At 47.5% G+C, this 26,226-nt stretch overlaps 1 gene segment (V, D, J or C); it reads right to left on the bottom strand.

The window, feature by feature from the left end:
- Positions 1-955: 955 nt before the first annotated feature.
- LOC116490342 lies at positions 956-5,464 on the bottom strand. The segment is given in 3 exon segments: positions 956-1,053; positions 4,675-4,962; positions 5,422-5,464. Coding segments are annotated over 3 exon segments (429 nt in total).
- Between the last annotated feature and the right edge of the window lie 20,762 nt (positions 5,465-26,226).

Here is a 26,226-nt window from a genome sequence, read left to right as displayed (position 1 = left end):
TTAGAAGTAGTAATGAATATGTATTAGTCTAGGAGCATAAAAATCAGCTGCTTGATGTAACTGGGGTGCGTCCTGGTGGAGCGGAGACTCCCGGTGCACCCAGCGCTGTTTGCTTACCTCTATTCCTTTATATTCTTTCAATAAATCCTATTTTTATTTTAATCCTAATTTGAATCCTGAGCCATTTATAACATAGCTGATTCTTTTCGCACTAACACTTTGAAGTGGAGGTCTTTGGTTGCAGTGACCTTCTTCGTTAGTACTGATGTTGCTTCATCCAAGCAATATTACTGAGGTTTTCACTTTTTCCTTCCTTTTTCTTGTTATCCCTCATGTATTTGTCTGAAGCTCTAGAGAGATTCATACCTGTCCGTTTGCCTTCAAAGATTTGTAGAAAGGGCATGCTCTGTCTATGAGAGTGGTGTACATCTCAGCGGAACTGGTAGCGGATATTCCCCATCACTCTTTTTTAAGCCTGCTTTTTTAAAGAAGGAAACAGAAGTGACTTGAAACGCTATAGCTTTTCCCAGAGGGGAAGAAAATATGTTCTACCTGATGTGTGAAAGCTTTGTATGCTCTCCAGTGGCCCTAGGGCCCATTGGCACTTAGCATATGAGAAGGAGGGATATGACCATGGCACCTGCCCAGTCCCTGACAGTTCTTGCCACTGCAGGTTTTGTCAGGAGAAACTGTTCCTTACCTGTGCTTCAGCGAGGCTGGATCCTGTGCTGGACGCCTTACAGTTTCAGTGGATTGTCAAAAAATTGTAGACAATCTAGAAGATTTGTCTGAGTGCCTTCAAAACCTTTCGTGTTTTTCCTTGCATTTCAGTTGTGCTTTCAAAGTCGGTAGAGCTGTTGGCCAATGAGTTTGAACAAATTTTACATGCTTTTGTATCCTTTCACGCGTTTTGACTCAGATTATACTCTGATGCATATTTTTAGCTTTTTAGCTTTTACTGGAGTGGGGAAAAGAGCCATGCTGGAGCAGGAAAGAGAGTGAGGGTGGATTCGCAAAGACCAAGTGTAACCACATTCCCACTTGCCCGTGCTGCTTGGGGGGAAGAGGTAGAAAAAAAGAGAATGAGGATGAGGGAAAGGTGCTTTTAGCTTGCTTTTAGTTCCCATTGCTCTAGCTAGTAATTCATTGGCAATAAATTTCATTAATCCCACCTACACTGAGCCTGTTTTGTCCATGATGGTAATTGCTGAGTGATTTTTCTGTCCTTATCTCAAACCACAAGGTTGTTTATTTTTCAGCATATTTTCTCCTCACGATTTGTTGAGTAGGGGGAATGAAAGAGTGGCAGTGTGGTGCTTACCTACCTATTGATGTTATACTACCACACTCTTTTCTGGCACCCGTACGCCCCAAACTCGTGACCCAGAGTCTCATGTTCTGCCTGGTAAGTGCAACCAAAGTCTGCAGAGAACCGAGATGTGAGGACACTTTTTTACTTCTCTCACTGCTGACATTTCTACATATTGCTTTTCTTACACAGAAGGAGTGAGGGAATTACAGAACTGTATGGACTAACTGGAGCCTGAGTGTCAACAGGACAATGTGCCCTGTGGTTTCTCTATTTTTCTGAGGAAAAAAAAGCCTGCTGGGATCAAGTGCAATGTATTTGGGTGCACATACAAAGGCAAGAAAAGCATTCGGCAACCTGGGATGACGGGAAAATAAGTGATAAATCGGCAGGAGCACTTAACTAAAAGGCTCCAAGAATGAGACAGAACACAGGATCTTGGTCAGTCCAACTTCTCAAAACTTCCTATGCTTCCAAGACACAGGTCTTGGAAGAAGAATTAAGAATAGAAATGAGAAACAACTTATGGTATTTTGATGAAAAGCCAGTGTATCTCCTGTAGATAGAGAAGTGAAGTTTATTCTAGAACCTTGTGGTTCTAGAAGCTTCTCTCTACAGGGATGCTACGGAAGACAGTGTCAGAGGCTTCACTAAAGTCAAGGTTAAAAGCGTCCTCTGCTCTCCCCTTATCCACCAGGCTAGACACAGAATCATAGAATCACTAAGGTTGGAAAAGACCTTCCAGATGACCTGGTCCAACTGTCCCCATACCACCAATATTATCCAGCAATCCGGTTTCCTAATAACCCGGTCCAACATTTTCTTAAACATCCCAGGGATGGTGACTCAACCACCTCCCTGGGCAACACGTTCCAATGACGAACTACTCTTTCTGAGAAGAAATTTCAAAACTGAACTTTCCCTGGCATTACCTGAGGCCATTCCCTCTAGTCCTATCACTAGTTATCTCCAAGAAGAGGCTGACCCCCAGCTCACCACAACCTCCTGTCAGGTAGTTGAAGAGAGCAATAACATCGTCCCTGAATCTCATCTTCTCCAGACTAAACAACCCCAGTTCCCTCAGCCACTCCTCACAAGACCTGTGTTCCACACCTTTCACCAGCTTCATAGCCCTTCTCTGGACATGCTCCAGGGCCACAATGTCTTTCTTGTAGTGAGGGTCTCTAAACTGAACACAGTACTTGAGGTGCGGCCTCACCGGAGCAGAGTACAGGGGGAGGATCACCTCCGTAATCATGCTTGCTACACTGTCGTGATGCAAGCCAGGATGATTTTGGCTTTGTTGGCAACATGGGAACACTACTGGCTCTTGTTCAGATGAGCACTGGCCAACACCCACTAACTTGCTTTTCGTGAACCCATGATGGCTGGGTCTGATCCCCCATTTGTCCCTCATATGCTGCGTGATTGCACTCAAGATGATTTCTTGCACAGCTTTCCCTGCCACTGAAGTCAGGCTGACAGGCCTGTGTTTCCCCGGATCCTCCTTATGACCCTTCTCATTGATGGGCATCACATTAGCAAGTTTCTTCATTGAAGAAAGCAGTGAGGTTAGTCAAGCATGACTTTTCCTTCATAAATCCTTGTCAGCTACTCCATGTCACGTTCTTGGCCCTTATGAATTTGCCAATACATTCCAGAAAATATCCATCTCCTCCATCACCATTTGAGGGACGGATTGAAGGTTGACTGGCCTGTAGTTCCCCAGGTCCTCCTTCTTGCTCTTCCAAGACTAGTGTAGTACTTTCTGTCAACCAATATTCAGGAACTTCTCCCACTCATCTCAGATGCTCGAAGATCAAGAGTGACCTTGCAGTCACAGCCAGATCTCTCAGTACTTGGTGCTATGTATCAGGCCACATGAACTTAGGTACATCCAATTTGCCTAACTGCTCCTTGATCTGCTCCTCCTGCACTAAGGATGAGTCTTCCTGGTTCCAGACTTCCCATCTCATCTCAGGGGTTTTCCCATCTAGTCTCAGGTAAATGGTTTTCTTGTTAAATATAGGGCTGTACGTTCTTGAAGCTATATAAGCTTCATGGCTTCCTCCAAGTACTCTGCACGTTCAACGGAATGGCTTTCCCTGGAATTATATCCCAGCCTCAGGAAGAAGCCTGAGAGGGAACATCCTTCAGTAGCATTAGCTTTTCTTCCCTTCCTCCTCTCTGGCTGATAAAGGTAGAAGTTCACTAGCGAAGACACACATAAAGTTCTCTCTATGTTCATAAACACACATATCATTGTGGATCCTTACAGTACCTGGCACAGCTCCTCTGTCCACCCAGCACTACTGCACACATCCTGGGCACTCTTACCTGCTCCACAGTCACCCTCACATTGGTTAGTCCAGCTTGAAGTTCACCTCAAACACTCACACACTCTCACACTTTTCCCTCTGGCATACCACTTTCTCAAGTCCACCTGGGAGTACCAGCACAGACCCACAGCTAGCCTAGATCTGAGACCTCTACTATTTGTTGTCTAGTCCAGCTTAAAGTTTGCAAGCAAATACACAGGTACAGCAGGCTGGGGAGGATGCAGATACTTGGCCCAACCCACCGCCAGCAGCTGGTACTAGGCATGCAGCCTCTGACCCACAGCCTCACTCCAGGTGCTGGGGTGGAAAACCCCACTCACTGATATCAAAGCATGTGCAGGACAAGGAGGTGATCCGATACAGCCGGCATGGTTTCATCAAGGGCAAATCGTGCTTCACCAACCTAGTGAACTTCTATGATAGAGCAACTGCATCAGTTGACAAGACCAACCAATGCCATCTACCTGGACTTTTGTAAGTCCTCTCAGTTTCCAGGAAGGAGCAAACTGGGGAAAGCACAGGCTTGAGCTGGAAGGCTTTGTATCCAAACTTCCACTCATTCCCAATCCCTTTAGGGAGAGTAAGGAGTGAATTAGATTGGATGGAAGAAAAAAAAAAAAAAAAAAAACACTTTGAAGAGAGAGCTCTCAAATGGACAGGGAGAGTGGGGAGGTTTGATGAGAGAAGCCAGAAAAGTGGACTTAACTGAGAGGAAGGGAAGTCTATGGAGTGAGTTTATGGAACAAGGGTGGGGAGACAAAGGGAGGCAGAGAGAATTAGAACGATTGTCAGAGGTTCATATAATGTAAATGAGAGCAAAGGAAGAGTTAGGCAGGGAGTGCAGATGGAAGGACACAAAGAAGCAAAGAGTATGAGGAGGAAAGGAAGGCTAGGGAGCAGAGACAGAAACAAGTATAAAGGTATTGTCCTGCCTTCTGCAGTGCAGAGGAGGAGGATAGTCGTTCACTTTTGTGCAGGGGGAGGTTTGTGCTCAGGTGCCTCATCAACCTACCCACTGTGTTTCACTTTCAGCACAGTAATAAATGCCAGAGTCATTGAGAAAGGCACCCTCAATCGAGAGGGTCATCCCGTCTCCTTCTATGTCACTGCTCTTGAAGTGGCTTTGGAATGCCGCTTCAACACTTGCTTTGCCACCTTTAGTTGCAGTAACAACTAGGATCAGCCCAGAGCCATTTCCCAAAGGCATCTTGTACCAGTACATAACTATACTGGAGGACTTCATTTTGGAGCAGTTCAGACTCATTTTTTCTCCTTGCCATATGACTGTGTCTGGCGACTGTTCCAGAGCCAACACTGGAAGGGAAAAGGAGAAGCATTAAGGAGGATGGGGAGAAACGGTTTGATGGAGAGATGAGGAGAGCTACTCAAGCACAAAGCAGGGCAGGACATGACTTCAGACACGATGAAAAAGCATGAACTAGGCACGGTGTGTTGTTAGAAAGAAGGATGAGAAGGTAAAAGACAGGCTAGGGAAAAGGGGAAGGAATGGCATACTTCTTTAGATCAGTATGTGAGTTTCCAATATCCAGGTGAAAGGCAAGAAATATTCTCGGGCAGCTTGTGTCCTTAGAAGAAATACTTGGGTGCTGTGCACACAAGAAAGAAATAGACATTGCAGGAGGCTCATGGATTCTTGCCCTTCTTCTTCAACGTCTGTCCTTACCACAGGAAGCTTTGGGAAATAGGCATCCAGCTGAGTCAACCAGCACGGGAATCTATGCAGGTGCTAAGGGGGTTGTTGAGTTCACTTACCCACCGGGGCCAGAAGGACCACAAAGAAACAGCGTGAAACCATGTGAAAACACCCGTCCTTCCTGTTCCTTTCAGGGACCTGTCTTTGTAGCTGCTCAGAGGTATGTGACAAGAAAGTACTAAAGGAGGATGAGACACACTGGGGCTGAGCAGAGCAATGAGAGAGCATGAAAAGTGAGAAAGGATTGGCTGGCTGAGAACGCTGTGGAATGACGCATGCAATTACAGGAAAGTATAAACCCTGCAGAAAAGGGAGTGGAGCAGAGGAGGCTGGCAGTGGACAGATAGGAATATGCCGAGGTTTCATGTGGAAGAATCACACAGAATCACAGAATCACAGAATTTCTAGGTTGGAAGAGACCTCAAGGTCATCGAGTCCAACCTCTGACCTAACGTCCAATCCCCTTCCCTGGCTGCTTTCCCCAGACCTGTTTCCTGCATGAAACAGTGATTCCCATTGCAGTGAGTTTCTCTTACTCTCTGTATCAGACTGGGGAACGTTTTGTAAATCCACAAAGGACAGTGGGATTCAGTCCCAGCTGCCCCACACTGTACCTCTCCTCCTGGGATCAGAAGGGGCAGGAAACAAACAACCCCCTGCCCTGGCTGCTTTCCCCAGACCTGTTCCCTCCACAGAGGGACTGCAGAGATTAGAGACGCTCAGAGTCCTGTGCATTTGCGCACTCCAGACAGGCCAGTCACACCACATTCAGAGCTGTTAGTGCTCAGGCTGCTGCAGTGATCCCTGTGATGCGGATGCAAGGCATAGGATGGGTCAGTGCTCCCTCCAGACCTGGTCCCACAGAGCTGAGGAGAGGAACGGGAGAGAAAACCAAATGCCTCTGCAGAGCTCAGGAACTGTCAGTGCTCTGCCATGTGGAGCAAGAAAGAATAAAGAGTGCAGGCAAAAGTGAAAGGCATGAGGGAGAGGAGGTGCTTGTGATCAGGCACGGGGTGGCTTCTCCTTCTGCCTTCTTTGCTGACAGGCAGTAGCCTGGGTTCCTTCAGAGGTAGCTTCTCTCTGGGACCCGGGACTTAGGTAGGGAGTCCTGGACGTCTCAGTTAGGTGTTGCCTCTTGGCAGCTCTGCTTCACAAGCACACTTCGGCAAATTCAAGAAGTGCTTGAGGACTGAGACCATCTCTGCAATTGTCCCATCCGCCCTGTGAATCACCCCAGTGAAGCTGGTCTTCTTTTCTGGCAGAAATAAGCTTGGCCAACAGAGGGGCATGGAGGACACAGCTAGGATGCAGTCGGTGACATCACTGCTGTCTTAAAAGTGGTTGGATAGCACAGTTTGCTCATGCTTTACCAGTGACAGCTCCCTATTGCTCTGCTCGCATTTTCATGGGAAATGGAGAACATGCTATCCACAGCGCCCTCACGTGTTTCTCTTCAGAAGGACATCCACATGGCTCTCCCAAATGGGGAAACTCAGCTCGCTGAGACCTCCTGACAGAACCTTTCCCTCCTCCTTGAAACTGGCAGGACCTTTGCCTTGGAGCTCTGACTGGTAACAGGGAAAGAGAAGGAAGTGGGAATGTGCTCATGTCCCTGGTGATATTTGCCTCTCCTGATGCCAGGAAGGAAAATTCCAATGGTGTGTACCACAACTTCATGCTTCTCAGATGAAGAAGGGTCAGTGAAAGGCATAAGGAGAACTGCATGCAGGTGCTAAGTGAGAGAATCTGGATCAACAGGTGGGGACTGTATTCTTGCACAGTTCACTTGCATGCCATCATTTCATGATAAATCATCATGTTATAGAATGAGCTGGAGTACCCCAACCTGTCCTATCTTAGAAAATCCCGACTTGGAAGGCCTCATAAGGATCATCAAGTCCAACTCCTGGCAACACACAGGTCTACACAAAATTTTAGACCATGTGACTAAGTGCACAGTCTAAACGCTTTTTAAATTCCGACAGGCTTGGTGCAGTTAGTACTTCTCTGCGGAGCCTGTCCCAATGTGCTACCACCCTCTCTGCAAAGAACTTCCTGATGTCAAGCCTAAACTTCCCCTGCCTCAGCTTGACACCATCCCCATGGGTCCTATCACTGGTAATTAAGGAGAATAGGGTGGCGCCTGCCCCTCCACTCCCCCTCATGAGGAAGTTGTAGACTGCAATGAGATCTCCCCTCAGCCTCCTCTTTTCCAGGCTTAACAGGCCAAGTGACTTCAGCCACTCATATGTCTTCCCCTCTAGGTTCCTCACCATCTTCATTGCCCTCCTCTGGACACTCTCCAACAGTTTCACATCCTTATTTTTCTGTGGTGCCCAGAACTGCACACAGTACTTGAGGTGAGGCTGTACCAGCACAGAGTAGCATGGGACAATCACTTCCCTCGACTGACTAGTGATGCCCCCCAGGATAGGGTTGGCCCTCCTGGCTGCCAGGGCACACTGCTGGCTCATATCAACTTGCTGTCAACCACAACCCCCAGATCCCTCTCTGTGGTGCAGCTCTCCAACATCTCACTGCCCAGTCTGTATTTATAGCCAGGGTTGCCCCGTCGCAGGTGCAGGACCCGGCACTTGCTCTTGTTAAACTTCATGCGGTTGGTGATTGCCCAGCTCTCCAATCTGTCCAGATCTCTCCGTAAGTCCTTTCCACCCGCAGCAGAGTCTACAACTCCTCCAAGTTTGGTGTCGTCAGCAAATTTGCTCAGAACACCTTCTAGTCTTACATCCAAATCTTTTACAAAAACATTGAAGAGGAGTGGCCCCAAAATGGAGCCTTGGGGGACCCCACTAGTGACCATCCACCAGCCTGCTATGGCCCCATTTACCACAACCTTTTGAGCCCTACCTGTCAGCCAATTGCTCACCCATCATATGATGGTTTTGTTTAGCTGTATGCTGGGCATTTTGTCCAGTAGAATCCTATAGCAAACTGTGTCAAAAGCTTTGCTCAAGTCCAAAAAGACTTCAAACAAAGTCTGTATCCCAGATCTGGCTCCTGATATTTCCTGTGTTGCCTTATCCTGGATGTTTGTTATCCTGATAGGTCCATGTCCTAGGTACCTGGGCTGTGTTTTGCCAGCTTGTGACTCCTAGAAGGTTCCCAACTGGTTCAAATATAAAAACTGCACACCAGCCCTTTTCAGTCCTTCCAAGTTGTCCTCTTCTCTACATTCACCACTTGTAGCCCTGGTTTCCCATCTGTAGTTCTTCACAAACTCAGACCCTCGTGGCTCCAGGCAGAAGGGAGTGGAGAACTCTACATGGAGAAGATGGAGGACTGAATTTGTCTTTTAGGGATGAGAAATGGGAAGGAACTGACAGAAATGGGAATTGTCCCTGTTTCAGCCATGACTGTTTCAGCAGTGCATGTGAAAAATTCTCAGGTGTGTTGCATCCACCCCTCCTCTCTATTGTCACTGGGAGAACTGGCAGTCAGCATCGTCCCAAGTGTAGCTATTTCATACTGTCATGTAGTGTTGATTTTTTTTTTCTTTTCTCCGAGGATTTTGTGGAACCAGGTGTGGAAAGGACTTCCTTGATGATGGCTTTCTTGGCCTACTTCTGTGAAGTCAAGGGGTCGGTGGATTAGAGTGAGGGCTAGCAGCCCAGACACCTTGTTTCCTTTGGAGGGCAGTAAGTTTTGGGAATCAGAGCAGGACCTGCATAGATGTTTGGATTCCCAGAGTCAGATGAAAGAAGAACCTCTCAAAGTCCATTTTGGCAAAGGGTTGAGTGGAGTTCAGCCAGGAGCTCCTTGTTCATCCATGCAGGACTCCTGGCATTTTTGCCTGCCTTACTCTTTGTTGGAATGCATCATTCCTTAAGTCTGGAGGAGCTGAGTTGTGTAAAGTCTAACAGGGGATTTAAAGGTCTCCCAAAAAGCTTCTGATCTGAGCATTATTTCATGGAAGGGCTTAGGTGGGTTTATTGTGGGTTTAGGGTCATAATTGGGGTTAGGGTTAGAGTTGGTGTAAGTGTTAGTTTTACGGTTTGAAGAGAGGGAAAGCTCAGAGTGCTGTTCTGAGTGGGGTTTTGTAAAGGCTGCTACTGGAAGTTCAGGTCTCCTAAAAGGCTTCCATTGTAATCATTATTTCACGGGAGATCTAGGTGAGCTTAATTTGGTCTTAGGGTCAGAGCTAGGATTAGGGTTACAATTAGTGTTGAAGTAAGTGTGTTAGTGTTCGGTTTGTGGGTAGGGTTGGAGAGAGAGAAAGTGAAGAGTTCTGTTGTGAGTGGAGTTGTGTAAAGGCTACCATAGGAAGTTCGGGTCTCTCAGAAGACTTCCATTCTGAGCAGTAGTTCATGGGAGTCTTAGGTGGGTTTTGTGTGGGTTTAGGGTCATAATTAGGGTTAGGCTAAGGTTTAGAGTTAAGGTTAACAGTGAATCTGGAGTAATAATCTAGATGTCCAAGTCCCTAGATCTATCTGGAGAGAGTAACAGGGATTTTGCCCCTCCCCTCAACAGTAGTCTCATCCTAGAGCTGTGCAGAAAATAGGAAGGGACTAGGAGGGCAGTTGTCCATAGGGTCATGATTTGATCTGCTGGCCAAAAACCCACAAACGCACAGGATGAGACACAGATTTGACCCTATCTACACTATCATTCAGAAGGCTTTCCATGCTCTCTTAGCATGCTGAGAAAGGTACTCTCTGACAATAGCAGAAGGAGCAGGAGGAAGAGGAGAGAAAGCACAGAGCCCAGAATTTCCACACCATGGCTGACACAAGAGAAGCGCTGATGTGAACGAGAACTTTGGACAGATGGACATGCTGGACCCCTCCTCTACACCTACAAGGAACAGCATGACCTTTACAGGATCCTTGTCTCACGTGCTGCGCACGTGACATAGGCTCAGTGGACAGCATCTACGTAAGCAGTAAGGTTTGTGTCTGGAAAGGGAGGCAAGGTTTTTTTTTTGCTATGTGTATGAATATTTGTACACTGTGTGCACAGTGGGCAGTGTAGGTGTGTGTACACATTAGCAACCATTCAGGTGTTTCCATACCAGGATGTACGTGCACAGGGGGTATGTCCAATTCCAACCGGATGTTTACATATATGATAACTATAAAGTTATCATATATGTAAGTACACAGGACTATGTGCCAGTACACTGTAGCATATAACCAATTGGGTGCATATGAACCAATGGGGTGCATATGCAGGGGTGTATGTGCATACAGACGTGTCTATGCCTGTTTACACAACCACGTGCATAGCCATGTTTTTCTGCTTCCCCACAACTCCAACCAAGCATCAGAGTGACCCGAGTACTGCTCCCAGAGTGCATCTCCCAGAAGCAGCCAACACAGGCATCAGTTTGCACAATAGTCTTTGGTTCTCTTTCTGATACTTGAGGACTTTCTGGAATTGAGGTCCAAGAGCCTTGGGGTGTGCCTGGTAGCTCTCTGAGAAACTTGAGGGTGTCTCCCTCTGTTAGGCAAGGACAAAGACAAGGACAAAGGTAAGACGCCTCACAGGACATCTAATGAGCATCCTTAGCTGCCCTTGTCCTCCCCCTTGCTGGGTAACCGACTGGGTATAGGACAGCGGAAGGTGAACAATTGTGTTGCGCATCACTTGTTCATTCTTTTTATTGTTACTGGGACTTTTTTTTTTCCCTTTCTTTTCTTTCTTATTATCTCAAACCACAAGTCTTTCATTTTTCTTTTCAATTCCTCTCAATTCTCTCATCCCACTGCAGGGGGGTGAGCAAACAGCTGTGCAGTGTTTACCTGCCTACTGGGTTATACCAAAGCAAACTCCCTCGAGTGTAGAGAAGACTTGCAGAAAGATCTATAATAGATCTCCATAGTGCGGGTCATTCACCAATCCTACAAAATATAACAAGAGCAAGTGCTGAATTTTGCATCTGGGACAGGGTAATCTTAGGTATACATACAGATCAGGGGATGAGAGGCCGGCAAGCAGCCCCATGGAAAGTGATGTGGGAATTTTGGTTGATGACAAGATTAATATAAGTCAACAGGGTGCCCTGACAGCCAGGAAGGCCAACTGTATCGTGGGGTGTATCAAGCACAGCATTGCTAGTCAGTAAAGGGAAGTGACAGTCCCATTCTACTCTGCTGGTACAGCCTCACTTTGAGTACTGTGTGCAGTTTAAGGCAACACACTTTAAAAAAGAAGGACATAAAACAATTTGAGAGTATCCAAAGGAGGACAACAAAGATAGTAGAAAGTCCAGAGGGGAACGCATGAGCTGAAGTCACTTAGTTTCTACCCTCAAGAGTTTGAATGACACCATTTCATGGTCACTGCAGCCAAGACTGTCTCACTCCTCCCACCAGCCCTTCCTTGTGGATGAGAATAAAGTCCAGCATAGATTCTTTCCTCTTTGTCTCCTTTATCATGTGGAGAAGGAAGTTTAGCATCAACACATTCTGGGAACATCAACATCCATCACTAGGCACAACTCCATGCACTCCAGCTGGTCATTGACATAACGGGCAACCCCTCCCCCCAAATCTTGTCTCCTCAGCCTGTCCTTCCTGTAGAGCCTGTATTACAACATTCCAGTCATGGGAGCCATCATGTTTTGTTCCTGGAAAGCACTTGAGGGATTTCTCTGTAATGATGCCTTGTAGGTATTTGCTTACCTGCAAGTGCTGGAGATAACCCCAGTTGAACTTCATTATGATGATTTTGTGATCCCTACCTACCACATCAGCCCATGACACTTGTTCAGCAACCATCCATCACTGCCCCACAGTGCTCCTGATTACATTCTTTCTCCCCTCTCCTTCCTTCGAAGTTCAAAGCCCTCCTCTCAAAGTCAGTCATCCTATTGGCAAAAAATATCTTTTTCCTGCTTAGAGAAGTACATTTCATCTCTCCCAAGCAGATGCTGATCTTCAAACAGGGTCCCATGGTCATAGAACCAAAAACCTGTCACCAACACCTGCTCTGCAGCCTCTTCCATCAGTGCCCTCCTTCTCACATTCTTTCACCTCACCAGCAAGACTGAGGAGAACACCACCTAGGCCCCTGACTACTGTGCACTGGAGCTCTATGGTCTCATTTGACACTGTCCAGGTTTCCCTGGACAAGACAGAGAGAAGTACAGAGGGAGGTATTTAAGAACAGGTTTAATGATAAAAAATGTGATAGAACAGACTGTAGTGGTCAGACTCAGGGCTCAGCCATACAAGCATACTGACTGGACCCATTGTACATGTGATGGCCCATTTATACCCTTTTAAGGGATGTATATTGTCCTGTCTTCAGCTGGGATAGACTTAATTTTCTCCATCATGACTCATATGGTGCTGTGTTTTGGATTTAGGATGAGAATAATTTCTATAACACTCCAATGTTTTAGTTCTTACTGAGAAGTGCTTACATTCAGTCAAGGACTTCCATCTTTTCATACTGCCCTATGAGCAAGGGTGCAGAAGAAGCTGAGAGGGGACACAACTAGGACACCTGACCCAAACTGATGAAAGGCATATTCCATACCATAGCATGTCATGTTCAACCATACAATACAGGTGTTGTCTTCACTAGGCCTCAGTGACTGGATGGGCCTCATTCAGCTGGTGGTGAGCAATTCCATTCTGAAGCACCTGTTTTGTTTATTCTTTGTTTATGTTTATATATTTGTTTATTCTTTTTGTTTATGTTTATTTATTTGTTTATTCCCACCCCCCCCAATCCCCTTTCATTATTTTATTAAATTGTCCTTATATAAACCCACACATTGCATTTCTCATTTAAATTTCTCATTTCAATCCATTTCAATTCTCTCCACCTTTCCACTGAGGTAGGAGAGTGAACAAACAGCTGTGTGGTCTTTAGCTGTTTGCTCAGTTAACCACCACATGACTTCTCCAGAACACCTGCTAAAGGAGTGTATGACCCTCCGAATCAGGGGACAGTTGCAACAAATCAGTTAATCAATAAGGTAGACGGAAGAATCAGGTGGCCTCTCTCCCCTTCAGCTGGGAGTCACCCATTACAATGACTCACCACTTCCTTCTGGGCTGCCTTCTGGGGTTTATGTGGACTAGATTCTTTGTGAGTAGATGTGCCTGACTTCTCTTTAAGTTTGAGGGCAGTGAAATGACTGGATAGCTACAAGCCCTCAGGTAGGGTAGGAGCCTTTCTCTTGTAGCTAGAAGTCACCACTTTCTTCCCTTTCTCCCTCAACTAGCGAGGTTGCAGTTACCTCACTAGTGGGGGCAAACACTGCCATCTCTTCACCAACAGTCAGGAGTGGCAGCTCTGTAAGCTGACAAGCAGCACAGAAGAGCCTATCACTCCCCCATTTGCATTCTCTGATACCACACAACATATTTACCTTTTCTTGTCAGTCTTGCACTTGATGGCACTCCTCCTGCAAGGTAAGAGTCCATCTCTCCTGGCCTCAGAGAGAGGCCCTAGGCACTTCCTACAGTCAGGGACCCAGTGGGCTGCCTCTGCTGTCTGAAGTTGTCTACACTGAAGCCTATACCCTAGCAGGGAGAGCTGCTCCAAAACCATCTGCTCCTCTGTAGCATGTCACCACCCTCTCAGAATGCACCAAGGACCTGAGATCATTTGTGGACACCATTCTTTGATGCCTTGTTCACAGATTACATCATCCAGAGATGGCAGAGACAGTGCAGGCAGCTGGTGCTGATCTAGATCAGGCCCTTGGCTCTGCTAAACACCCGCTAAAGGGGTGCTTGACTCTCCCTACTTGAGGAGGGCAGCTGCAACAGAGGCTCCCAGCACTTGAGGTAAAAGGCTGTTAAGCACGCTCATTAGAAACCTCTAGAGCTCCTTAGTGGCCTCTAAAGCTCCCCCAGTCCCATAACCTACCTTTGTCTTCACTTCCCAGAAGCAGCCCTCTCTGCCAGGGGGCCAATGGGAATTCCCCACAGCTCCTGAACCTCAGACCCAGAAGGTCCTCAGGCTTTATAAAGCATAGCCAGGGAGTGCTGAGTAAACTGCTGTGCCTGTCAACTCTTTCTGGGAGTAGCACTCAGAGCCATACTCTAGAACAGTCCCTTATAAAGGCTTCTTCAGGGAACCACCTAGAAGAGATGGTGCTTAGCTCCTCCCTAATAAGGGACTTCTCCAAACAGGGGATGGTAGTACCTGCGGTGGCTTTAGCTTGCTGGGCTGCTAACCTTCAGCACAACTGCTCTCATTCCCTCCCCTTAAGAAGAAGAGGGGGAGAAGAATGTATGCTGGGAAAAAAAAAAAAAAAAAAAAAAAAAAAAAAAAAAAAAAAAAAAAAAACACATACAAGCAAAGGCCATGCAGAAGCACAGAGGGAGAGAAAATATTTTCTACTTTCCACCAACAAGCGATGTTCAGCCACATACCGGGAAGCAGGGCCTCAATACACATAACCGTCATTTGGGAGGACAGATGTCTTCATGATGGAGGACACCTTCCTCCCGCTGCTTCTCCTTTCCCACCTTTTATTGCTGAGTGTGACATAATAAGGTATGGAATAGCCCTTTGGTGTTTTGGTCAGCTGCCCTGGTGATGTCCCCTCACCACCTCTTGCCCACCCCCAACCTGCTGGCTCTTGGGAGGGTTTGGAAGGAGTCTTGATGCAGTGCCAGTATTGCTCATCAATAGACAAAAGCTGGTGTAATACCAATGCTGTTATAGCTACAATTGCAAAGCACAGCACTATATAGGCTACCGCAGGGAAAGTTAACTCCATCCCAGCATGACCTAGTATGTTGCCCTTGACCTAGGTTTCTGAGAGCCTCTGTTGCAGCGGGGCCTAAAGGGACCCTTTAGCTAGTGCTTGAGAGAGGCCTTTATAGGGACCAGATCTAGTATGCAGCTCTGAAAAGCTGCTAAGAAGTATGGCTGAGTATGCAACAGTATTTGATGTTCTTCCTTAATTTTCATACTTGATGACTTTCTGGGATTGATTTCCAGGAGCCTTGGGGAATGCCTGGCAGCTCTCTGAGAAACTTGAGGGTGCCTCCTTCTGTTTGGCAAGGACAAAGGTAAGGCTTTCCAGTGGGTTGTGGAACTGAGCAAGCTCTAGAAGCCTCACAGGACCTCTAAAGAGCATGCTTAACTGCCCTTGTCCTCAGGTGCTGTCTCTTCGTTGACCTGTGGAATGTGGAAAATATTCTGTGGGGATGACTATGTTGCTGGAAACTGCAACTGGCAGCACAGAGGTAAACCTGTCTGGGTTGCTACCCTGTGGCAAGACATTGCTGCCTGGATAGAGAACCTGGCCATAAAAATACATCATAGATTCATTAAGGTTGGAAAAGTCCTCCCAAGATCATCTGGTCCAACTGTCCCCCTACCACCAATATTACCCACTAAACTGTGTCCTTAAGTACCACATAAAACCTTTCCTTAAACACCTGCAGGGATGGTGATTCCACCACCTCCCTGGGTAACCCATTCCATTGCCCAACTACTTTTTCTGAGAAGAAATTTCAAACCTGAACTTTCCCTGGTGCAACTTGAGAACATTCTCTATGGTCCTATCACTAGTTATCTGTGAGAAGAGGTTGACCCCCAACTCCCCACAACTTCCTTTCAAGTAGTTGTAGAGAGTAATAACATCTGCCATGAGCCTCACCATCTCCAGACTAAACAACCCAAGTTCCCTCAGCTGCTCCACATCATGTAGATGCTCACATGCCCAAGAGTTGTGCCACCAAAGAACATCAGAACAAAGAAGAGGTGGACTGAGCTATTAAAATTGGTGTGGCTCAGGTGGACCTGGATTGGGGATGTGAGGGTAAGCTGTTTGTAGGTTGATCAGCCTATGGACCACTTGGTCATCTGGGGAGAGATGCCACATATAGACTGACTCATGATCAAGGGGTGGACCTAACCATTGAGGCCATCACACAGTTCACCCATGAGTGTGAAACTTGTTTTGTGATCAAGTGAAACATGAGGGTTAAAGTCTCCCTGGAACAGGGAGTGGTGGCTAGGATTTCGATATTGTTGGGCCAGACAAATTAACTATACTAGACCACTCCCACAAACCTGCCAAAGCAAGTGCTACATACTCACCATGGTAGAAGCAACTGCTGGGTGGCTGAAAACATATCTAGTGAACCATACCACTGCCCAAAACACCATCTTGGGCCTGGAAAGGCAAGTTCTGTGGTATCATGGTACACCAGAGAGAATTGAATCAGACAGTGGGAGTCACTTCTAAAACAAATTTGTCACCTCCTGGGCCAAGAGTATGAGAAACAAAGCTGTGATTTTGCAGTAGAATATGTCTTTGAAGTAGAATGTGTTTTTGCAGTAGTGAACTAGGCTTGTGTATTCAAAGGTAGTTTTGTAGTCATAACAGAGGGGAATGTTAAGAGGATGAGGAGTGTTAAGAGAGGAATGTTAAGAGAGGAATGGTAAGAGGACAGTAGAAGACCCCAGTGTTCCAAAATAAGGAGGAAGACTGAGAAAAACAGGACAAGCAGTGTTAGAAAAGTAAAAACAAAAATCACAAGCTCTCTAATGATGAGAAAAGAGGGGGGGAGGAAGAGGAAAAGGAAAAATTAAAAGGTAGATCAAATAAATTGTACATATATGGTATAAAAAGGCATTGAGTAGCTCGTGAACCTGTAGTACTCAGCCAATGAAGAAACAAGGGAGCAATTAGGTGTCGGGTAATAGGGAATATATAAGGTTATGATATACTTTTTACTGTGCACCCCTATTTGCAGGACACCCTCCATTGCAATTGTGAATAAAATAGATTCTCAGAAAACCCTGACCAAGAAAATTATTGACGTGCTTATTACAAGGGGCAGGGCACTGAATGCGGGTATCACATTCCCTATGACCCACAATCTTCTGGAAAGGTTGAGAGATACAGCGCACTGTTGAAGACCATGTTATGAGAATTGAGTGCCAGGGTAAGAAACAGAGTTCTGTTTTTGTAGTAGAATGTGTTTTTGTAGTGGAAAATTCCACTAACCTTGCATATTCAAAAGTGATTGTGCAGGCATGACACAGACATACTTTTGTACGAAGTGAGTGTGGAGGATCTTTGGTTCCATAGCTCTGCAAGTGGTGCAGACAGAGATGGACGAAGTGAAAGGTAAAAGTGAGAAAGGAAGAGTCTTGGGGAAATCTGGTGTACAGTACTCCTGTGCACAGTAAAGTGTATGTACACATACTGTGTATTAATCTGAACAAAGGAAACAATTAAAGAAACTTCAGTGTTTTGGCCAGAACAGAGGTCTGATGAAAATTAAGGCTTTAAATTTATATGTAAACTCTAAGACTCCTTTTTCAGAGGAGTCAAGTTATGCTCCCTATAATCCTAATATTCCACTGGTGGCAGCAGCAGCCACTCCAGGAAGGGAGAGAGGGACTGCAGTTAACACCATCCATAGAGAAGGAGTGCACTCTAGGCTCTGGCAAGAATTAGAGCAATGTAGAAGAGATAATGAGTATTTTGCCTTCCCTGATACTGACAGTACTAACTAACACTGTGTATTTTCTTAGGGAGGTTCCAGTGGGGCAAGGACGAATAGGTTATATGAACTCCCTCCCTTACCAGCAGAGAGATTTGAGTTACCAAGAGTTTTAAGAAGGAAATTAAGTCTTTAATTGAGGAACCTACAGGACTAGCAGAACAGTTAGGTCAGTTTCTAAGGTTTAATTTATATTCAGGGGTGGGGGTGAGGGGGCGGATGATGTCAATCTTGAATATGTTATTATATTGTACTATATACTATACTATATACTATATACTATATACTATAGTATCTGTATACTATTATATAGAAGAATTCATGGTAGAGATGAGAAGGAAAAGCAGACAGTGAAACTTATGGTATTCACAGTGGACCAGTTAGTGAGGCATAGGGTTGGAGATGGAGGAAGAAAACTTTCAGGGGAAGTGGGGCCCAGGATGGAAGGGAGGGGGAGAGAGACGAGGGAATGGCAGACATGGAAAGCTACCTGTGTTGCAACCTAAATCATAGGTGGAAGAGGCTTTTTGAAGATGTTTTAAGTGTCACCAGGCCACTCACTTCAAATACAAGCATTCAGAGTGAAAGAAGAAGGAGAGATTGTTTGCTGTTATAAATTCAGAATAGGGAAGTCGGGGCTTCTCAGAAAGCTAGTCCCACTGAGAGCCCTTTATAAATGAGAAGGGCTCAAGGGTTGAGATAAGGACAGGGAGATCACTCTACAATTATTGTCATGAGCAAAACAGACTTAGTCAAGGAAGATTAATAACATTTATTACCTATTGCTGGTGGGCTGGGGCAGTAAGAAACAAAGAAACAAGACGGAGCACCTTCCCCCATGCACTCTCTTCCCCACCCTGAGTGGCACAGTAGCTCCAGGAATGGGGACTATGGTCGGTCTGTGTTGCTTCATTTCCACTACTCCTCCCTAGTCTCTCTCTCTCCTGCTCTGGCATGGGGTCCCTCCCTTGGGGTGCCAGCCTTCCTGGGCTGGTCCTGTGTGGGTTTCTCCACAGGCAGTGGCTCTTTGGGAGTTGCTGCAGGTGTGGGCCTTTGCCTTGGGGTCCATCCATCAGGAGTGGGCTGCTCTGGCTTGGGACCCCCATGGGCAGCAGATCACCTGCTCCTGCATGGGCTCCTGTTCATGGGCTGCAGCATGGAGATCTGCTCTGCCGTGGTACACTATGGGCTGTGGGGGGGACAGCCTACCCCACCATGGGCCTCTCCATGGGCTGCAGGGGGGGCTTCAGCTCTGGCATGTAGAGCGCCTCCTCCCCCTCCTTCTTCACTGACCTTGCTGTCTGCAAGGCTGTTTCTCACTCCTTGCTCTCCCAGCTGCTGTTGTGCAGCAGTTTTTGTTGTTGTTTGTTTTCCCTTTTCTTGGGTGTGCTCTCACAGAGGCACAAACAATGTCATTCATGGCTGGCCTTTGGGCAGAGGTGGGCCCCTTTGGAGACCAAATGGGGGTGGACCCCCTGCCCTGTCACAGTCAGGCAGAGGGAGGGGACCTGGGAGTTGAGGAGGAATGGAGACAGGTCCCTGCTCGACCTCGCAAGCAGCGCCCCCCTTACCAGCCCCACCTTCCCAGGTGCCCTTACATAACAGATTTGAGGCCCTGGAGCTTGAGAGACTGGTGAGTGAGGTTGAGGTAGAAAGTGTACCCAGGAGGATGCCTAGGGCGAGGGAGTCGACTCCATGCCTCAGGACTGCCTCCACCAAGAAAGACAGAATTGTAATCGCTGTAGGTGACTCACTTCTCAGGAGAGCAGAGGGCCCTATTTGTTGGCCTGACCCTACCTGTAGGAAACTCTGCTGCCTCCCTGGGGTCAGGGTCAGGGACATTGCCAGAAGGCTTCCCAACCTGGTTTGCCCCTCTGATTACTATCCTCTTTTGGTAGTCCAGGCAGGCAGTGATAATATTGAAGAGAGAAGCCTGAAGGCTATCAAACGGGACTTTAGGGGACTGGGACGGTTAGTGGATGGAGCAGGAGTACAGGTGGTGTTTTCATCCATCCCTCCAGTGGCAGGGAGGGGTACAGAGAGGACATGGAAAGCCCACCTGATAAACATGTGGCTCAGAGGCTGGTGCCAACAGAGAAATTTTGTTTTTTTTGACCATGGGGCACTTTATGCGGCACCCGGCCTGATGGCTGCAGATGGGTCCCACCTATCTCTAAGGGGAAAACGGATCCTAGCCCAGGAGCTGGTGGGGCTCATTGAGAAGGCTTTAAACTAGGCAAGAAGGGGGACGGGGCTGAAACAAGGCTTGTTAGAGCTGTGCCAGGGGGGAACAATGGCAAGGCTGGGAGAGAAGGCAATGGCCCAACTGAAGTGCATCTACACCAATGCACGCAGCATGGGTAACAAACAAGAGGAGCTGGAAGCCATCATGCAGCAGGCAGGCTATGACTTGGTTGCCATCAAAGAAACGTGGTGGGACCACTCATGACTGGAGTGCTGCAATGTCTGGCTATAGGCTCTTCAGAAGGGACAGGCAGCACAGAAGGGGTGGTGGTGTGGCTCTCTATATCAGAGAGAGTTTTGATGTCGTGGAGCTTGAGGATGGGAATGATAAGGTTGAGTCCCTAAGGGTTAGGATCAGCAGGAAGGCCAACAAGACAAGCATCCTGGCGGGGGTCTGTTACAGACCACCAAACCAGGATGAGGAGGCAGATGAGGAATTCTACAGGCAGCTGGCAGAAGTTGCAAAATCATCAGCGCTTGTTCTCGTGGGGGACTTCAACTTCTCAGACCTATCCTGGAAGCACAACACAGCCCGGAGAAAGCAGTCTAGGAGGTTTCTTGAGAGTGTGGAAGATAGCTTCCTGACACAGATGGTTAGTGAGCCTACCTGGGGAGGTGCCCTGCTAGACCTTCTGTTCACAAACAGAGAAGGACTGGTGGAGGATGTGATTGTCGGGAGCTGTCTTGGGCAGAGTGACCACGAGATGGTAGAGTTCTCTCTTCTTGGTGAAGTCAGGAGGGGGATCAGTAAAACTGCAGTCTTGGACTTCCGTACAGCTGACTTTGAGCTGTTCACGACACTGGTTGGTAGAGTCCCTTGGGAGGTGGTTCGGAAAGGCAGAGGAGTCCAGAAAGGCTGGGCACTCTTCAAGAAGGAAATCTTAATGGCGCAGGAGCAGTCTGTCCCCATGTGCCCAAAGAAGAACCGGTGTGGAAGAAGACTGGCCTGGCTGAACAGAGAGTGGTGGCATGAGATTAGGAGAAAAAAGAGGGTTTATAATCTTTGGAAAAGAGGGCAGACCACTCAGGAGGACTATAAGGATGTTGTGAGGCTCTGCAGGGACAAAATTAGGAAGGCCAAAGCTCATCTGGAGCTCAATCTGCCTACTGCCGTTAAAGATAACAAAAAACATTTTTATAAATACATCAACACAAAAAGGAGGACTAAGGAGAATCTCCATCTTTTACTGGATGCGGGGGAAATTTAGTTACAAGAGATGAGGAAAAGGTGGAGGTGCTCAATGCCTTCTTTGCCTCAGTCTTTAGCGGCAAGAGCAGTTGTTCTCTGGATACCCAGTACTCTGAGCTGGAAGGGGACAGAGAGCAGAATGTGGCCCTCATAATCCACGAGGAAATGTTTGGTGACCTTCTAAAGCAATTGAGTGTATGCAAGTCGATGGGGCCGGATGGGATACACCTGAGGATACTGAGAGAAGTGGCAGAGGAGCTGGCCAAGCCGCTTTCCATCATTTATCAACAGTCCTGGCTATCAGGGGAGGTCACAGTCGACTGGCAGCTAGCAAACGTGACACCCATCTATAAGAAGGGCCAGAGGGTAGACCCGGGGAACTATAGGCCTGTTAGTTTGACCTCAGTGCCAGGGAAGCTCACGGAGCAAATTATCTTGAGTGTCATCATGCAGCACTTGCAGGGCAACCAGGCAATCAGGTCCAGCCAGCATGGGTTTATGAAAGGCAGGTCCTGCTTGATGAACCTGATCTCCTTCTGTGACACAGTGACACACTGGGTGGATGAGGGAAAGGCTGTGGATGTGGTCTACCTTGACTTCAGTAAGGATTTTGACACCATTCCCCAAAACATTCTCCTCAAGAAACTTGCTGCTCATGGTTTGGATGGGCATACGCTTCATTGGGTTAGAAACTGGCTGGATAGCCGGGCCCAAAGAGTTGTGGTGAATGGAGTCAAATCCATCTGGAGGCTGGTCACTAGTGGCGTCCCCCAGGGCTCAGTACTGGGGCCAGTCCTGTTTAATATCTTCATCGATTATCTGGATGAGAGGATCGAGTGCACCCTCAGTAAGTTCGCAGATAACACCAAGTTAGGGGTATGTGTCGATCTGCTCGAGGGTAGGAAGTCTTTGCAGGAGGATCTGGATAGGCTGGACCAATGGGCTGAGGACAACTGTATGAAGTTCAACAAGGCCAAGTGCCGGGTCCTGCACCTGGGGCACAGCAACCCCAAGCAGAGCTACAGGCTGGGAGATGAGTGGTTGGAAAGCTGCCTGGTGGAGAAGGACCTGGGAATATTGGTTGATAGTTGGCTGAATATGAGCCAGCAGTCTGCTCAGGTGGCCAAGAAGGCCAACAGCATCCTGGCTTGCATAAGAAGCAGTGTGGCCAGCAGGTCTAGGGAAGTGATTGTACTTAGCTCTGGTGAGGCCGCACCTTGAGTAGTGTATTCAGTTTTAGGCCCCTCACTACAAGAAGGACATGGAGGTGCTCAAGAGAGTCCAGAGAAGGGCAATGAAGCTGGTGAGGGGTCTGGAGAACAAGTGTTACAAGGAGTGGCTGAGGGAGCTGGGATTGTTCAGCCTGGAGAAAAGGAGGCTCAGGGGTGATGTTATTGCTCTCTATAGGCACATTAAAGGATGCTGTAGCGAGGTGGGGGTTGGTATATTCTCCTATGTGCCTGATGACAGGACAAGGGGGAATGGGCTAAAGCTGCGCCAGGGGAGGTTTAGGTTGGATATTAGGAAAAACTTCTTTACTGAAAGGGTTGTTAGGCATTGGAATGGGCTGCCCAGGGAAGTGGTTGAATCACCATCCCTGGAGGTCTTTAGAAGACGTTTAGATGTAGAGCTTAGTGATATGGTTTAGTGGGGGACTGGTTAGTGTTAGGTCAGAGGTTGGAGTAGGTGATCTTGGAGGTCTCTTCCAACCTAGATGGTTCTGTGATTCTGTGATTGTTTTCCCTTTTCTTGTGTGTGCTCTAACAGAGGCACAAACAATGTCGCTCATGACTGGTCTCTCGGCAGAGGTGGGCCCCTTTGGAGACAGCTGAAACTGGCCCTTATCTAACATCAGGCAGCTTCTCTTGTAAAGGTTGTACTGAGGACCTGGGCAACTACAGGTCTGTCAGCCCGACCTCAGTGCCAGGAAAGGTGATGGAACAGGTCATCTTGAATGCAATCATGCAGTGTATGGGAGACAAACGGAGGATTAGGCCCAGTCAGGATGGGTTCATGAAAGGCAAGTCCTACCTGACCAACCTCATCTCCTTCTGTGACCGGGTGACCTGCCTGGTGGATGAGGGATGAGGCTGTTGATGTAGTTTACCTAGGCTTCAGAAAAGCCTTTGACATGGTCTCCCATAGTATTCTTCTGGAGAATCTGGCAGCCCATGGTTTGGACAGGTATACTCTTTGCTGAGTTAAAGACTGGCTGGATGGCTGGGCCCAGAGAGTGGTGGTGAATGGAGTGAAATCCAGCTGACAACCAGACATGTATAGTGTTTCCCAGGGATCAGTGTTGGGGCCCATCCTCTTTAATATCTTCTTTGATGATTTGGATGAGGGAATTGAGTGCACCCTCAGTAAGTTTGCAGATGATACCAAAGTGGAGGGAAGTATCGATCTACTGGAGGGTAGGAAGGCTCTTCAGAGGGACGTGGATATGTTGGGGCGATGGGCAGAAGCCAATGGGTTGAGGTTCAACATGGCTAAGTGCTTGCACTTTGGCCACAACAACACCATGCAATGCTATAGGTTTGGGGTAGAGTGGCTCCAAAGCTGTGCAGAGGAAAAGGATCTGGGAGTGGTGATTGATACTTGCCTGAACATGAGCCAGTAGTGTGTCCAAGTAGTCAAGAAAGACAAAAGCATCCTGTCTTGTACCAGGAACAGTGTATCCAGCATGACCAGGGAGGTGATCCTCCCCCTCTACTCTGCTCTGGTGAGGCCACTCCTCAAGTACTGTGTTCAGTTTTGGGCCCCTCACTACAAGAAAGATATTGAGGCCCTGGAGCACGTCCAGGGAAGGGCTATGAAGCTGGTGAAGGGCCTGGAACACAAGTCCTATGAGGAGCAGCTGAGGGAACTGGGGTGGTTGAGTTTGGAGAAGAGGAGGCTCAGGGGAGACCTTACTGCTCTCTACTACTACCTGGAAGGAAGTTGTGGTGAGCTGGGGATCAGCCTTTTCTCACAGATAACAGAGGGAATGGCCTAAAGTTGTACCAGGGAGGTTCAGGTTGGAAATTAGGAGACATTTCTTCTCAGAAAGAGCAGTCAGGCATTGGAACGGGTGGGCCAGGGAAGTGATGGAGTCACCGTCCCTGGGGGTTTTCAAGGAAAGCTTGGACCTGGTACTTAAGGACATGGTTTCAGTGGGTGACATTGGTAGTATGGTGATGGTTGGACCAGATATCTTGAAAGTTTTTTCCAACTTTAATTATTTTATAATTCAAAGAGGGCAAACTGAGACTGATCTCAAATATATTTGAAAGAAAACCAATGTCTTACATGAGGTTTCCCAAGATCACACTTCCTGGGGATTTAGACTTTTGTGAAAAACTGACCTCATGTTTGCCTGGATGGGACTGGCTCAAGCAACTATTTGTTAGCATTCTAGCAATAATGTCATTGTGTATCTGTCATCCCCCATGATATCAGAAGAAAAATATTGCACCCTAACATTGGAAAACCTCAAGAGTGGGGGATGTGAAGAGGTGCAAAACCAACAATATTAGCTAGATAGAAGAGAGGGAGGAGGAGGATTGTGAGAAACTAAGTTGTGTTTTTGCAGTAGAATTTTTTTTTTCAGTGGACAATTCTACTAACCTTACATATTCAAAAGTAATTGTGCAGGCATGACAGTGCTGTGGTGTAGTGGGTTTACGTGGCAAGGTTTTGGTAGCAGGGGGCCATAGGGGTGGTTTCTGTGAGAAAGATCTAGAAGCTGCCCCATGTTTGGGAAGGGCCCCATTGTTTTCCAGAGCTGAGCCAATAAGCGATGTTGTTTTGCGCCTCTGTGAGAGCATATTTAAGACAGGGAAAAAAACACTGCACCACACAGCAGCCAGGAGAGTCAAGGGAGTGAGAAACAGCCTTGCAGGTGCCAAGGTCAGTGTAGAAGGAGGGGGAGAGGTGCTCCAGGCGCCGGAGCAGAAGTCCCCTGCGGCCTGTGGTGAGGACCATGGTGAAGCAGGATGTCCCCCTGCAGCCCATGGAGTACCACGGTGGAGCAGGGTTCCACGCTGCAGCCCGTGGAGGAGACCATGGTGGAGCAGGTGGCCCTGCACCGACGGAGGCTGCCGCCTGTGGAAGACCCCTGCCGGAGCAGATTCCGGGCCAGACCTGTAGCCCGTGGAGAGGAGCCCACGCAGGAGCAGGTGACCCGGCAGGAGCTGCTGCCCGTAGGGGAGCCAGGTTGGAGCAGTTTTCTCCTGAGGGATGGACCCCGTGGTACGGACCCATATCTGGAGCAGTTCTGGAAGAGCTGCTGCCTGTGGGAAGCCCACGCTGGATCAGTTCATCAAGGACTGCATCTCGTGGGTGGGACCCCACAGCACAGGGGACGAGAGTGACCGAGAAGGAGTGGCAGAGAAGAAGTGCTGTAGACTGACCATAACCCCCATTCCCCCGTTCCCCCGCGCTGCTCAGGGGGAGGAGGTGGAAGAGGGTGGATGGGGGGGGAAGGTGCTTTTGGTTTCTTTCCTTTGTTTCTCACTTCTCTAGCTTGTTAGTAATGAGCAATAAATCTTACTATCTTCTTATGCTGAGTCTGTTTTGCCTGTTACAATAATTACTGCGTGATTTTCTCGTCCGTATCTCAACCCTTGAGCCATTTTCACATATTTTCTCCCCATTCCTCTTTGAGGAGGGGGAGTGAGAGAGCGGCTGTGGTGGAGCTCGGCTGCCCACTCAAGCGGAACCACGACATGTGGGAAGTATGTTAAGCGGTTAAGGGAAAAGTTCCACTGTCCCAAAATAAGGAGGGTAGCTAAGAAAAACAGGATAAGTAGTGCAAAATCAGTAAAAACAAAAAATCACAGGCCTTCTAGTCACGAGAGTAGAAGGAAAAAAAAAAAAAAGGAAAAAAAAAAAAAAAAAAGGAAAGGAAGAAATTAACGATTGGTCAAATAAATGTGTAGATATATGGTTTAGTAATACGCGGCAAGTAGATTGTGAACCTGTAGTACTCAGCCAGTGAGGAA

This window comes from Aythya fuligula, chromosome 1, assembly GCF_009819795.1.
Source record: "Aythya fuligula isolate bAytFul2 chromosome 1, bAytFul2.pri, whole genome shotgun sequence".
In the NCBI taxonomy this organism is placed as follows: Eukaryota; Metazoa; Chordata; class Aves; order Anseriformes; family Anatidae; genus Aythya; species Aythya fuligula.
Note: the sequence above shows the minus strand (reverse complement) of the source record. Positions and strands in the feature narration are given on the sequence as shown.